This window comes from Haliaeetus leucocephalus, unplaced genomic scaffold (genome assembly GCF_000737465.1).
Source record: "Haliaeetus leucocephalus isolate CR32 unplaced genomic scaffold, Haliaeetus_leucocephalus-4.0 Scaffold186, whole genome shotgun sequence".
NCBI lineage: Eukaryota > Metazoa > Chordata > Aves > Accipitriformes > Accipitridae > Haliaeetus > Haliaeetus leucocephalus.
The window spans coordinates 1,280,207-1,295,828 of record NW_010972622.1 but is presented as its reverse complement, the minus strand read 5'-3'; the positions used below and the strand labels follow the sequence as shown (position 1 = coordinate 1,295,828).

General features: G+C 56.6%; 1 protein-coding gene across 1 annotated transcript; it reads right to left on the bottom strand.

Moving 5' to 3' along the window:
* Nucleotides 1–7,662: 7,662 nt before the first annotated feature.
* GLI1 (GLI family zinc finger 1) lies at nucleotides 7,663–15,505 on the bottom strand. The gene is made up of 11 exons (XM_010565146.1): nucleotides 15,409–15,505; nucleotides 15,135–15,230; nucleotides 13,686–13,881; nucleotides 13,285–13,447; nucleotides 13,079–13,180; nucleotides 12,813–12,953; nucleotides 12,053–12,202; nucleotides 11,387–11,551; nucleotides 10,721–10,969; nucleotides 10,279–10,558; nucleotides 7,663–9,929 (listed from the first exon to the last, which is right to left on the bottom strand). Exons 1-11 carry the CDS (start codon nucleotides 15,503–15,505, stop codon nucleotides 7,663–7,665), a joined length of 3,906 nt encoding a protein of 1,301 aa, XP_010563448.1.
* Nucleotides 15,506–15,622: the final 117 nt, after the last annotated feature.

The following is a 15,622-nucleotide window of genomic DNA, read 5'->3' as shown; positions in this document are numbered from 1 at the left end:
GACAAGAAGCAGGACAGAGGGACAAGGAGAGAAAAGAAGGGAGAGGGAGTTGGACAGAGATGGAGAAAGAAGCATTAGGGACAGAGGGACTGTTGTCGTTTAACCCTGGTAGGCAGCTCAGCACCACACGGCTGCTCGCTCTCTCCCCCCCCCCACCACCAGTGGGATGGGGGAGAGAACAGGAAGGGCAAAAGTTAGAAAACTTGTGGGTTGAGATAAAGGCAGTTTAATAGGCAAAGCAGAAGCGGCATGGGCAAGGCAAGCAAAATAGGGAATTCATTCACTACTTCCCATCGGCAGGCAGGTGTTTAGCTATTTCCAAGAAAGGTGGGCTCCATCACACATAACAGTGACTTGTGAAGACAAATGCCATCACTCCAAACATCCCCTCCTTCCCCCCAGCTTTTACTGCTGAGCACAATGTCATATGGTCTGGGATATCCCTTTGGTCAGTTGAGGGTCAGCTGTCCCGGCTGTGTCCTCTCCCAACGTCTTTCCCACCTGCAGCCTGCTCACTGGTGGGGCAGCATGAGAAACATGAGAAGGCCCTGATGCTGTGTAAGCACTGTTTGGCAATACTTAGCCCTGTGTTATCAATGCTGTTTTCATCACAAATCCAAAATATAGCCCCTTACAAGCTCCTATGAAGAAATTAACTCCATCCCAGACAAAACCAGTACAGGGACAGACAGAGTGATAGGAGAAGGACACAAAGAAAGAGAAAAAAACCTCAGCAATGGGTAGCAGGAAAGAGGGAGAGGGAGGACAGTCAGAGGGATATAGAAAACTGGTGAGAGACAGGGAGCCAGAAGACGGGATGCAGAGAACAAGAGAGGGACAGGAAGCAGGACACTGGGACAGAGGGAGAATGAGAGTGACATGGGGAACAACGGAGAGATGGAGCAAGACAAAGACGGGGACAGAGAGCAGGATGAAGATGGAGCAATAAATAACAGGGAGACAGGGATAGAGAGAAGAAAAGCAGAAAAACAGAAAGAAAAGCAAAGCGAGAGATGAAAAAAGGGGAACAGGACAGAGCTGCCTGGGGGGGGTAGGGGAGGCAGACCCCAGGGTGTGGAGGCAGACCCAGATGCCTGGGTCCCTTGCCTATCCCAGGGACACGTGCACACGTAGGCCGGGGGGTAATGGTTACGTTAACAATAAGTTAAAACTACAAGAAACTGCAAACAGGCATGACACGACGCAAGAAGTGGGATGGGGGGGTGTGGGATCCCAGGGGTCCTGGGAGGGGCAGAGGGTCCTGGGGGTCCCAGGCCTGGGGAAAGCCAACAAAGAATTGGAAACAAGTAGGAACCAAAAACACTGAAAAGCAAGAAATTATACCAATGGAGAAGAGAAAATAAATAATAGTAATAATAATAAGAACAACAATAATAATAAATTATGATGACGATGACAATGGGGCTGCTATGGGGGGCTCGGCCTGTCGGGGCTGGGAGGCAGGTTGGGGGTTTCAGGGCTTTTCTGGCCAGGATGCTAGAACCAGCCAAGCAAAAGCACCCACCCCAGCAAGCTGAGGAGGTTGGGGCAAAAATACCTGGTTTAGGGTATTTGGAGAAGGATGGCGACGGGGGAGTGGGTGTGAGACCCCCCCCAGGTTTGGGGGTGCTGGGGACTCGGGGGCAGCTGGACCTCCTGGTGGCCTCAGCCTGATTGAGAACACTTTAGTGCCACTGACCCTCCTAAAATATGCTGTGACCCTGCTTGGGAATCACAATCTCTGTCCCTGCCATGAAACAACCAGGGGGGGCACATGACAGATTCCCACCCCCTGCAACTACCCGCCGGAGGGGCAGTTATGGGGGACTTCAGAGGAGTTTGGGTTTTTTTCATCTTCTCTTACAAAAATAGATGGGTTTGTGTCTGTTGCTCCAGGAGAGTTACTGCTCGTTGCATTGGCCTCTCTCCTTGCTACCATTAGAAGTACCGTTATTATTATTTGTTCTTTCTCCCCAAAAAGCTCCCCCCCCCCCCAAAAAAAAAAAAAAAAAAAGAAACAGTGGAAGAAAAGAGGAGAGAGCGCAGACACCCCCTCTGGACTCCTGGGCTGGAGGGGAAGGGGGTACAGTCCCCACTTGGCACCAGCCTGAGGACAAAATGAGCCAAATCTGCCCCAGGCTGTTGGTGACCTTGATGGTGATGGGCTCAGCAGCACCCAGCAGCTTCTGCCTGGACAGTCTCATCCACTTCCATGCACTTGTCAATGCGGATGAGGCCCACCACCTGTGACACACCTGTGCGTGGGGAGTCCGGGGTACAGAGGCCTGAGACTCTGCTGCATTCCCATGGGACCCAGGTGTCCGAGGAATCCCTCCCGCCAGACACCCGACTGCCCACCCACAGGATCCAGGAACCATTCTCGAGCTCCATAGACCCTACTGGGGACCCAGGCATCTGGGCAGCCCCCCTCCCCTGGGGTGGGGGTCCAAGCATCTGGGCGCATATGTGACCTGGTTGATGACGATGTGGGAGGTGATGATGCGGCTGTACTGGGAAAAGAGCTGCTCCATATCCTGCCCCATCTCCTTGGGGAGGCTGCTCGTGTAGAGGTTGGCATTGTGGATGGAGACTGAGCTAGGCTGGCATAGGATACCGGGGGGGGGGGGGGGGGGGGGCGGGCACAGGGACCCAGCCATCTAGGCACCAGAACCACCTCCCACCCATGGGCCCCCCTTCAGGGAGCCAGGCATCTGCTCCCCCCCACGCAAGGGACCCCATGGTGTCCACCCCCCCCCGAGGGACCCCAGCATCCGCACACACATACCCCCAAAGGATCCCTTTGGTGTCCATCCCCACCGAGAGACCCCGGCATCTGCTCCGCCCCCGCCCCAAGGGACCCCCTTGGTGTCCGCTACCTCGATCTTCGTCTGCAGTTGAGGGTGTTGATGGCCTTGTTGGTGTCACCCATTGCTGATGAAGCCATAGCCCAGGCTCTAGGCCTGTAAGTCTGCTTACACCTGCCTCCCTGCAGCTGCAGTATGGTTGCATCTGCAACAGGCAGCCATCCACTTTGGGGAGAAACCTCAGACCAGAAGGTGAGGAGAAAAGCCAGGGAAGATCAAATAGGTCCTCCAGGCAGACCCTGCCCTGTCTGATACCACTGGCCATCTGCCCTTTCCCTGGTACCTTGGAGTGGCATTGTTATCAGCAGGCATGAGAATCATAGGTGCCCCAGGCAACTCAGAGGAGCTCTCTTGCCCTGGCGCTTGTCCACCACCAGCCAGGAGAAACTTGCCCCAGCCTGCCAGCCAAATTGCTGTGGCACCGTCAGTCAGCTGTAGCACCTGTGAGGAAAAGGGCCAGGCATTTACCTCCTTATTGGCCATTAACCAAACAGCCCACCAGTACCATGCAACACATGCTCTCTGAACCCAAAGTGACACGATTACTTCCCTGACAACCACCCTATCCTGCAACTTCTTCCACCTCTACCCCTGCTCCTGGCCTCCACTTTGTGCCCTCTCATTATTTCCTGAGCATTATTTGTTTCCACAGCTAGCTACAAGTAAGACAACCCCAGACCAGGAAGAAAACAAAACAAAAATCACAAAGCAGCGTTAAGAACATCCCTGAAGAAACACTGTCTGTGCAAGATTCAGGAATAGGCCATCAGAACACAATAAGCACAGAAGAGAACACCAGCCAGAAAAACCATACAACACACAACAGTGTAGCACAGGTATCCTGCTGGAAAAGAAGGGCCAGAGAATGCTGCTCATTAGAAAGTCATTAGCAGTACTGACACAGCAAGATGGCTAACCCAAAAGACCTAGGTCATGAAGATGACAATGCACCTGGCACAACACAAGTGCAGACAACTAGGCAAGATGGATCATCAAGTACTTCCCACTGGAGAAAGGTCAGCAGAGCTGAGAAGGCAGTCATCAAGATGGCCAGACTGAAAGACTTTGGCCAAGGTGACCACAGTACAGACATCAGTACAAGCAGGTGGGAAAGGACCAGAGAGTGCTGCCTCAGAGAATCAAGCCAGCAAAACAAAGATGACCAGTGGTAAGAAAGATGGACACAAGGGCCTACAAACCTGGCGTGCTATGATACAGCACTCAACAGAAGACACACCTGATCTGTGCAAGGTCTGGGTTGCACTGAAAGGCACACCAAGGGCTCTGGGGCACATGGAAAGGCACACTGAAGGCCACAGAAAGCACAGCCTCCCATGCCTCCCAAGAGCTAGCAAACAAACCTGAGACAACCAGAGCTAAGACAGCTGGCAAGAAAAGCCTATGACACAAGAACACCACAACGCAAAACTCACTGCTTCAGCATGGAGAGCAAGACAAGACATCTGATCCATGCAGAAGGGATTGGTGATTTCAGCTGGTGCTCGCGAGGTAACTGTTGTGGTGGCACAATGATGCATGTGTCATGAATTTCAAGCAGCAGGAGTAATGCAAATAAGAGCTTGCAAGTCAGAAACCCCATAGGCAAGACAGATGAAGCCTGACAGGTACCACAGATGGCGAAGAGAAGCAAAGAAAGGCCAAGAGCCATCCTGTCAGGCCTACCCTCCCTCCCTACCTCCAAACCCCTCTCTCCCATAAGGCTCCCACCTCACTCTACACGGACTCCGTCCCCAGAAGGTGCTCCCAACGGCTCCTTCCTTTCACCCACCCACTCTCAGCTCTGCCTCCATGGCAGCTTCTCCAAAGCCTCCCCATTGACAGCAGCCTTCCTCTCTGCAACCTGCCAGTGTTCTCCCACTACAGCTCCACAGCCCCGGTGCCCATGTCACCAAGCGTTAGACTTGTTCAGCCCCACCGAGTCTACAGATGGCGCTTGCTCTCCCCTGCTGAGCCTCACTCAGTCCTCAAGCACAAGACGTGCTCATTAGTGAGGAGAGACCCAGTGAAGGAAGCAGGAAGGAAAAACAGGGCACCACTAGGAAGAGATCTGGCCGGGAGCACGGCACGCTGCCCCAGCTCCCTCCATCCCACGCGCCTTTTCCCGTGTGCCTGGACACCTCCATCGACACACATCAGACCATGAGCACAAACTCAGCTTTTCTTATGAATTTGGCTTCTCCTCTGTCGTCTTCTTTTTATGATTACAGGTCCAGCTGAGAGAATCCTGTATTTTGTCCCTTCCCAAGAACAATAAGCCTAGAGCAACCAGTGAAAATTTTCTTATCCCTCTCCCAGGAAGGTAAGGAAAAGGGTCGCTTATCACTGCTCATAAATGAGACCTGCCTCCCGCCTCCCTCTTCAGGGTTACAGACCTCTACTTGACCCCAGCAGAGCCCCCACGTCCGGGGACGACGGCACCTCTCTTCCCTCGGGCTGCGGCTTCCCCCGCCGGCACAGCTAAGCCACATCGCCTCTCTCACCACGGAAACCCGGCACCGCTACGGTACGTTTCGCCCCGCACCGCCGCACCCGCCGGGACCAGCTCCGCACCGGGTGTCAGAGGCGGCTTTTCTCTGCTTCTTCAGCTCTTTACCCCCGCCCCCCATCAATGCACAGCCGAGCCCTAGCGATGCCGGCAGGGCAGCGCAAAACGTCCCGGGGAGCGCTGCGGAGGACGGCAACCGGCTCCGGGCTGCGGGAAGCCGGCCCGGCACCGGGCGGCGCGGCGAGCAGCGGACGGGAGCGGCCCCCGGGGGCGGGGCTTCCCCGCCCACTCGCCATCGCGTGCGCGTCCGCTCGCTAGGGTCTGAGGCCGAGCCGCCGCCGTGGAAAAGCCTGTTCCCGCCGCAGGCCCGAGAAGGAGCGCGGGCACCCGCGGTAACCGCCCGGAAAACAGACCCGCAGGCCACGGAGGAGGAGCGGGAGCAAGCCCTGGAGACGCTGAACGCTCCCCACGGGTCTGAGGTGCAGCCTCGCAGGGCAGCATGGGCCTCGAGACCCTAGGGAAGGAAAGGAAAGGGAAAGGCCCACAGCCCCTGGGGACCCACCCCAGCCGTAGAGACCCTGCAGCACCTGGAAAGGCCCGGAAAGCCCCCAGGACTTTGGCAGGACACCTTCACACCCTGAAAGGACCCCAGTCGGTCTGAGAATAGGCCCAGGGACCAGGAAAGATGCTCTTGAACATGACTTGGAGGTCCTGGAAAAGCCCAGAGAATCTGCAGGAGCCTTGGAATAACTGGGAATGGCCCAGCACACCTCAAGCAGCACAAAGACATCCACTCAGAGACCCGCAGAACAGCCCCAGTGATGTAATAACGGCCTGGAAAGAGCCCTGGAGTGTCTCCAGAGACACCAGGATGGCCTAAACCACCCAGTTTACAGGTTTGAAATGCCCACTGCTGCCCTGAAGACACTGAGTGTGCCCTTAGGAATCCTAGCCAGCTGGTAGAAGCAGCAAGGCAGCTCTCGGAACACTGGAGAACAGGTAGCAGCTCAGAGCAAGCAAAAGGCCACCCAGAGACCCCAGAAAAGCTCCAGAGCAAGTCCAAACACACCTAGACAGTCCTGGAGACCCTACAAAGAGTCCCCAGCACTCAGAGCAGCCCTAGAGGTGCCAAGGTGGTGCCCCAATGCATAAGGAAGGCCCAGAGTAGCCCCCAGACATGCCAAGATGGCCTGAAGAAAAAGCCTCAGATCCAGGTGTAGGCCCAAAGGCACAAAGCCATACCTTGAGACTATACCTCCAGGTGTACGTGGGTCTCACTGTGCTTCTGCCAGTGCTTTTGTTCGATGCTGCCGGGTCTGCAACATGGAGACAGCACTGCCCTCCCCCCCCCCCCAACCCCCCCAGGGGGGAAAAGTATGTGGTTGACCTGTGCAAGATGTGCTATGGCTGGTTCCCCCCCCCAAAGGGGGGGGGGGGGGGGGGGGGGTGTTGCTTCTGCAGGGCCAGGCACAAGTAGGTCTTGGTCCCAGATGGATGAACAGAAAGAGAGAGAAGGCGGGGGGGGCCGTACAGCACCTGGCACAGGGGGTCTAGCTTGGAGCCCATGTGCAGGGATAAAAAAAAGCACACAGTTCACACTCCCCTGAGAAAGGGTTTAATGGGGAGGGGAGGCACTGCTGTTTCTTTCAAACAAAAGAAAGGCTGGGGTAACACCCATAAGAAAGACATACACATAGGCACACTATGTACAGAGTGACACAGGCAATGCCAGGCACCCCACGCCCCTCCCCCCCATTGGAGAACTGCCTCCCCCTTCTCCCTCCTTAAGCAAAATTGAGGGGAGGGGGGTGTGGGCTTGCCAAGCAAGGAGTGATTGCAGTCCTGACAAAGACTGGGATTTAAGGCAGGGGGAAGGGGGAGCGCAGTGGGAACACAGGGATGGGGCCTGCCCACAGGTTGGGGAGAGTGGTGCTCTTTGGTTTTGATACTAAGACTGCACAGGGCCACCTTGTCCAGAGGGCCAGGGAGGCAGGGAAAGGTTCCAGGCACTGGAATGGAAGGGCTCAGTAAAACCAGTTCCCTCCCGGCAAGAGGTGACCTGAAGCACCTGATCAGGGTTGCGGCTTTGTCTGCGACCCAGCAATGTCCCTCCTCTGAAAGAGCCTGACACTCACAGACTGGAGGAGATTCCAAGGGTGTTTCTCCCCTCTTCACCCCCTCCCCACACCAGGCATAAATCTGCATGTGAGAAGGCATTTCACGCCTCTGCCCAAATGTGTTTTGCCCGCCCCCAGTTGCAGACATGCCCACCTGATGGCTGGTACCTCCTAATTAGGACAGGGAGTTGAGGAAATGGCTCTCCCCAGCCAGAGTGCTCAACATGGAACTCATGTCACCCACAGCCATGTTGGCACCGCCAGATGCAGGAAGCAGGAGGCTACCAGCAGGGGTTGGGGGCCCAGGCAGCAGTGCTGGTGCCTCTGGATCTTCCACAATGGCAGCAAAGTCAAGGTGCGTATTCTCCAGGTCCAGGGAGTCCAGGCTGTTGGCCACCTGCTCCTCTGAATCCAGGTAGTAATATGAGCTGCCTTTGAGTCCTTCCAAGCCCCCACCATAATGCCCGGGACTCCCACAGCTTGCTGCCATTTGGCCCAGTAGCTTATGCCCACCTTTGCCCACATGTGTGCCCTGGCCTGGGTAATACAGCAGGGCATTCCCGGGACCCTCAGGTGTGGGGCGGGCAGGGGGCAAGCGAAGTATACGCCGGGAGCTGGCTTCCACTCCCTCATAGGAATGACTTGGCTGAGCCAGGTTGCCTGCATAGTTCAGACTGTTTTGGTGACCAGGTGGTTTAGGGCCACCAGGTGGGTGTGGCACCATCTCTGGGTTGAAGCATGGAGCATTTAGGAGGTGTTGGGTCTCTGCCAGACCCTGGAGGTGATCTGGTTTGGCTTGGTAACCAGAGTACTTGGGGCTGAGGTACAGCGGTGCTTGCATGGCTTGGCACTGCCCAGGTTCACTGCCCAGCCCCATGCCAGTCTCCCCTCCCTTGGAGGCTAGTTGGTCTCCCCACATCAGAGCCTGCTGAGCCTGCACATAGCTACGGACCATCACTTCTTTGGTCTGCATGGTGGGGGTCTGGGCTCTTCTAGTGCCTGGGCTCGACACGCCCATGTAACTGACAGGTGCCTGTTCCTCGGCCTGGTAACCACCAGGCCCTACATTCATGGCTTGGCCAAATGATGCAGGAGGCTGCATGGGCGCAGCAAGCTTGGTATTCTGGCAGGGAGCAAGTGCTGGGGCAGGTGCTGGGTAACGCTGCTCAGATTTGATCTGTAGGCGGTTAAGCCGGTGCCCCCCAGAAAACCCACTGTCCTGGCATGTGCTCACAAGTTTGGGCTGCTGCCCACAAGAACTGGGTAGTGGGTACTCAGTACTTTGATGGTGACAGTGTGGCCCAGACATGACAGCAGCAGAGGCACTGACGCTTGACTGCACAGAACTCATTTTCAGATTGCCTTGGGGAGGTTCATCCCAAGGAGCTGGTATGGTCCCATTGCCAGCATGCATACTCGTGAAGTGCTGGTTCATCTGGCACTGAGGGAAGGAGAACTCAGACGGAAGCAACCCCTCTTCCATGTCCCCATGCCCTCCTAGGTTCAGCTGCATACCCCCCATGGTCCGGCGAGTGCTGCCGTAGAGGCCTTCATGCTGGAGCTCCACACCTGTCCCCTGGCATGGGAAGCTCTCCTCGGGGTAGTTCAAGTACTGTTCCATCTCTAGCAAGCCAGACTCCATGCCTGGGCCAGGGCCCTCTATGCTCACACTCTCCAGGAAGACATTTTCACTGATGCTGGGTGGGCGTGGGGAAAAGACATGGCGCTGAAGGTTGGCATCAGAACCACCCAAGGGCTGCAGAGCAGTTCTGCCCACTCCTGGCACGTTCACGTTACCCATGCTCTGAAAACGATGCACCTTGGGCACAGCATGAGGGTTGGCTGCGGTCCGGGCTGGGTCGCTGGCCCGCCGCACACCATTCCGAGGTACCAGGTGAGGAGGAACGCTGCCTGCATAGCCAGGGTAGTCATTGGAACTGTGCCTTCGCAGCAAACCGTTTGCAAGGAAGCGGGGTTCGGCTGGCCCAAGGTAGTCCCCGGGTAAGCTGTTGTGGCCACCCATGCCCACCCGCTCCATGCTGGGCAGTGGGGTTGGGGGTGGGCCACCAGTGGCTGCAGCATATTTGGCCTTGAGACGGTAGCGCTGGGCTGGGGTAAGGCTGCCCACACCCGGCAGCCCTCCACAGTGGCTGGCATCACTGGAGCGTCGCGACTCGTCCGGAGAGATGGGGTCATAGCCGTCTGCCAGGCCTGCCCCACTGGGCATTGCCCCTGCCTCACCACCCAGACATGGCCCAGCCAGGTACGGGGACACCAGGGATGAGCGCCGGCTCACGGTGTAGGCTGAGCTTACGGTACTGGTGGCGCTGCTCCGGCGCTCGTTCAGCGGCATGCCCACCTCTGTTGCCGACAGCTCTGCGATGCGCCGGTGCGAGGCAGCTGACGGCAGCACAGAGATCCCAGGCACCTCCCCAGGCAAGCCTGAGGAAAGAAAAGGAGGAGTTACATCAAGGCACTCAGGACACAGCATAGCACCGGTGGTCATAGGAGAAACCAGGATGTGGCCTCTCCCGTGGTTAGTGCCTGCTAGGACAGGAAGCAGATTCAAGTGGTGGCAACAAAGAGGGGGCAGAAGATCATTTAGAATCACTTAGGTTGGAAAAGACTTTTAAGATTATTGAGTGCAAAGATGGGGCGCAGCCCAGATGTGGGGGTCCACCACCAGGGAAAGGAAGGTGTGGAAACTTCTCCGGATGCAAACCAGACCTCTCTTGATACAGTGCCCATAGGACTGGCCCTGCATCCGGGTGGGAGGGAACCACAGTCTCACCGGCTCCAGGGATGGCTGGCAAATTCAGGCCCTTGGTAGCTGATGGCTTCCTCATCTGCTTCAGTTTGTCAATGCGAAGATTTTCTAGTTTGTGGAGGGCCATGAGCCCAGAGGTACCCATGGGCTCACCGGGCACCACATCCTCCAGTGTGGACAGATCCTCGTAGCTCCCACCCGCGTTGCCTGCCATCTCCACACCACTGTCATTATTGGTGGTGCTGCCAAGTGGGGAGTGGTCGCTGCTGCATGATGACTGCCCACCTGGGCTGGGCTGCGGCTTCTAGGGGGTACCCAAAACATTAACCAAGGAAAAGGGGGTCAGATATCCACTACACACTTAATGCAACCTGCCAGGTGTGGAGATGAATCCCCTACCACGCAAACTGACTCCTCGACAGGCCTGGCCAGGCCTCCCTCCATCATCACACCCCCAGCTCCTTACCAAGGCCAAGTCAGGCACTAAGAGTTTGCTGTCATCCTTCCGGGCCTCAGTGAGGCCATTGGCATCTTTCTCTTGCTTCATGTCTGGGGGGCCACTGGGGGTGGGCAGTGCACGGCCTGGCACCACATCCCCTCGGTGCTTCTTGGTGACATGGGCATCAGGGCCATGCACTGTCTTCACGTGTTTGCGCAGGGAACTGGGGTCTGTGTAGCGCTTGGTGCAGCCTGGAATCTTGCACACATAGGGCTTCTGTTGGGGAAGAAAGGTAGGCATGTTGGAGGGAGGGCATTAGCTCCAACTAGAGACCCCTCCCAACAAAGTACCAGCTGGGCATGAAATAAATTCCCCTCCCCTCCCTCTTGAACAGGCCCGAGAACTTGGGGAACTGAGGGTGGGAAAGGATCAAAGAGGCTAGGTCCCCTTGCAGGCAAGGAAGAACATAAGGACGGTGCTCCACAGGAGTAGGGCAGGAAGTAAAGGGACACTGGTGGGAATGCAGGTGACCAAGGAAGGGAGCAAGGGGCCGTGCTTTATTAGAGCAGGCAAGGAGGGAGTTGGGACACACAGAAAAAAACCAAGGATGCAGGGACTTCTCAGGGTACGGGACTAATCGGGAGGCATACGGGGAGCCAAAAGGGATGCGAAGAGCCCCAGATGGGTCTGTACCTCATTGGAGTGCGTGCGGTTTTGATGCTTGGCCCGGTCAGAAGCATTGGAGAAGGCCTTGTTGCAACCCTCGTGTTCACACACGTACGGTTTTTCACCCGTGTGTGAGCGCAGATGTGTCTTGAGGTTCTCCAAGCGTGAGTAGGCTTTGTTACAGCCCTCGAACTGTGCAGGCAAGCAGGGTGAAACATGCCACACGCCTTCAACAGACCCTGTACCACATCACCCCCATACTACATACCCACGGCACATCTGCCACGGACATGTATCACACCTACCAGCCAACGCGCAACGCACCTGCCCTCCTTCAGGTACATGTCCTCGCACCACCGTGCCGCCCTTTACCCTTCTGGCTTATGTCACACCACCTCACTATGCACTGGCCACGTGGTTGCGCTGCTCCCAGCCTGCTACATACCTCTTTACCTCATGCGCATCTCTGCCATGCCATTGATCACAGGGGCTCTGGCCTGCCACACATGAACCCCATTCTATCATGTACTACCATGCTCCTGACCAGCCCGCCTATCCCACCTCATTTTCCCCACCACACGTCCCCCTCAATGCTGTTAACCAGACAGGCCAGCTCGCAGCCTGCCCCGAGCTCTGCCTGGTGCAACGCACCACAGCTTAGCCCAGGCTTTACAAAGGCTCATGCCAGCTCACCGTGCATTTGTGAGGTTTCTCGCCTGTGTGACGTCGCATGTGCACCACCAACATGTACTGAGCCTTGAAGGGCCTCTGCTCCCGGGAACATGCTGCCCAGTGGCACACAAACTCCTTCTTCTCCCCATGGATATGCTCATTGTTGATGTGCTGAGGAGAGAGGGGCATCACTGGAGGGCATCAAAGGTCAGGGAGATACAGGTGTCTTAAGAAAGTATCATGGGAGAAATGGACATAGAGGGACTGGGATGTCAGGTGGAAACACCAGAGGTTAGGGGAAAATAAGAGTGGTCAGCTGGTCTCTAGAGGCAGCAGGGGATACAGGAGATGGCTGGGGTCTATTTTGGGAGGACCAAGAGAAGACATAGGGGGTCTGAGGGGTGGTCAAGGGGATACAGGAGAGCTGGAGTGTCTAGAGTGAGACAAAGAGCAAAGGAGGAAGTCTGGATGTACGAGTGGTTCAGGAGAGCTCCTCCAGGGGTAAGGAAGGCCAGACTGGGTGCTCGCCCTAGACACATGGTATGGGAGGGTCACAAAGAACTTGCCTACAAGTAGAGGATACGTGTTCCTCCCCTCCTAGGGGCAACTTCTAACACTGGGCATCTGTACGGTAAGTTCTCAGGATGGGGTCAGGGGGAGGGGAGCGGCTCACTATAGGACAGTCATAGAGTAAGAGTCATGGGTTGACACAGGGGGATGTCCGCCAGCAACCGGAGGGCAGGTTCTGGGACTGGGTGTACCCAGGCAGGACCTAACTCACATGCACCAGCTGCTCCTGCGTATCGAACTCCTTGGCACAGCCATCCCAGTAGCAATTGGTTTCATACAGAGTCTCAGACTCAGGTTTCCCATCCTCCTTCTCCAGATCTTCCCGAACATCAAGCATCCCCAGCAAGGGGTCCTGGGGGAGCACAGCCAGATGAGCACTCCCAGGTATGACCCTTCATGCTTCCTGTTACTAGGAACGGTGCCAGGGAGGAGCATAGAGCCCTGGGGAAGTGGGGCATCTCAAGGCCAGGGGAGTACCTGGGTGCCTGTGGAAGCTGGACTGGAGATGTCACCCTCGGATCTCTCCTCTGAGTATTTGAGAGTCAGAGGGCTGCTGAGGCTCCACTCCAACTTTAGCTGCTACCGGGGCAGGGGGGAAAGTGGAAAGCAGTCAGCACTGAGATGCCCACTGGACCACCGCTTATACGCGATGCACCGCTCATACATATGCAAGGCCCCCTTACCTGGCAGTGTTTGAGGGTCCCACGAGCTGGGGCATGGTGCAGGAGCCCTGGCCGGGTGGACAGGTGTTCATGGGAGCTACATGGGGCAGGGGTTGGGGGGTGGCTGTACAGGTGGCCTTGGCCCTTCTGCTGGCCCGGTGGACTCTGGTACCCCAGCGATGGACTGCAAAGAGCAAGATGGATGAACAGATGACACCATCAGAGGACAGAAGTTTAGGTCTTCTGAGCCACAGATCACAGGTGTCTGAACACCCAGCCACTCCTTCCCTAACCCACCGTCCCACTCTGCTCCCGCCTTCCCTAGCCCTCATACCAGGCACTCCCCAAGCTGGGAATCGGCATTCAGGCTCCCAGACTGACAGGCTGCATGCATGCCAGTGGGGCTGAAATCTGGTGCCCACCTGATGGTGCTGATGGAGAGGTGGCCGTAGGAGCCACTGGCAGAGGCGCAGCGGGAGTTGATGAACGCAACGAGGGAGTTGGGTGAGGTGCGGATTACCGTCTGCAGGTCAATGCTAGAGTCTGACAGGGGTGAGATGGACAGTGCCCGCTTCTTGCCCAGTTTGCCTGCACCACGGGGCGTTGAGAACCGTGAGCCTGGGATGGCAGCAGAGAGTGGGGGGCAATCCTCTCAGCATGGGTCCCAGGAGGCTGAAGAAACCCCCAAGGACACAAGCCTGGTGCTTTGGAGCCTGGAAGAGTACCTTGAGTGTGCCAGTTAGCTTCTGATTTAGAATAGAATAGAATAGAATAGAATAGAATAGTTCAGTTGGAAGGGACCTACAATGATCATCTAGTCCAACTGCCTGACCAATTCAGGGCTGACCAAAAGTTGAAGCATATTGTTAAGGGCGTTGTCCCAATGCCTCTTAAATACTGACAAGACTGGGGCATCGACCATCTCTCTAGGAAGCCTGTTCCAGTACTTGACCACCCTCTTGGTAAAGAAATGCTTCCTCATGCCCAGTCTAAACCCCCTCTGGCACAGCTTTGAACCATTCCCATGCATCCTATCACTGGATACCAGGGAGAAGAGATCAGCACCTCCCTCTATTTCCCCTCCTCAGGAAGCTGTAGAGAGCAGTGAGGTCACCCCTCAACCTCCTTTTCTCCGAACTAGACATACCCAAAGTCCTTAGTTGTTCCTCATAGGACATGCCTTCCAGCCGTTTCACCAGCTTTGCTGCCCTCCTCTGGACGCATTCCAGTACCTTAACATCCTTCTTAAATGGTGGGGCCCAGAACTGGACACAGTACTCAAGGTGAGGCCGCACCAATGCTGAATACAGAGGGATAATCACCTTTTTTCACCAGCTGGTTATGCTGTGTTTGATGCGCCCCAGGATACGGCTTGCCTTCTTGGCTCCCAAGGCACACTGCTGGCTCCTTTTGAGCCTGCTGCCAACCACCACCCCTACATCCCTTTCTGCAGGGCTGCTCTCCAGCCACTCCTCTCCCAATTTATACTTGTTGCTGGCTTGTTGCTGGCTTTGGGCTGTGGCAAGGCTGGAAAGTGTCCCTCCTCCCTACCACGGCCATCAATGTTCCCAGGGGGTACCTGAACCTCTTGACACACACGTACTCCCTGCCACGGCTGATATCATCCCAAGAAAAGTGCCTGATCCGCTCGGCCACAGCCAACACAAATCATCCTGTTCACACTGGCATCACTGTTCCAGGGAAGATACCTGAAACCCCAGCAGTCCCCTCCCTCATCACAGGCATCACTGTCCCTGGCACTGCCCAACGCCCTCAGCACACACACCTGCACTTCTGACACAACCAACACAATCCCCAGGAGATGCCTGAACCCCTACCTACCCCATGCCCTCCCAAGACTGGAGACTTACCATCACCACCGCCTGGGTGCTCGGTTCCTGCCACCAACCCATAACTACGGTGACTGCTCGTGAGGTTTGACTGATGGCATAAGGGGAAATCAAGTCCTGGCAAAGGGGAGGAGAAAGACGGGAAGACTATTAGGGTGGATGGCATGACAGGGAGAGGAGATCCCCAGAGCATCCCTGAACCCAAGGACTACATCTGAAGTCAGGTGCCCCTTGTGCCTGCGCCAGGCACCACTCGGGCCCAGGCACCGGCCAGGATGAAGGGACTACGACCGACCTTGCGGCCCCGGAGCCCCTGGGGCTGGTCCGTGGGGCGGGTGCAGGCAGCAGCGCTCAGCATAGCCGGTGGCTGGGGGGCTGACGGGGTTGAACATGTCGTGGCCTGGCCTGGCCGGGCTCAGGAGCGCATCTGGTCCTCGCCGAGGGGCTGGAGCCGGTCGGGGCCTGAGGATGACAAGGGTGGGCCGGCGTCCCTGCCCGCCAGCCCCGCG

Excerpts from the sequence above, each read along its gene's own strand:
- GLI1 (XM_010565146.1), bottom strand. The coding sequence starts at position 15,505 with ATGTTCAACCCCGTCAGCCCCCCAGCCACCGGCTATGCTGAGCGCTGC. Across the intron at positions 12,203-12,812 it reads CGCAGGAGCAGCTGGTGCAT|CACATCAACAATGAGCATAT; the intron begins GTGAGTTAGGTC and ends CTCTCTCCTCAG. Across the intron at positions 10,970-11,386 it reads ACCGCACGCACTCCAATGAG|AAGCCCTATGTGTGCAAGAT; the intron begins GTACAGACCCAT and ends CTTCCCCAACAG.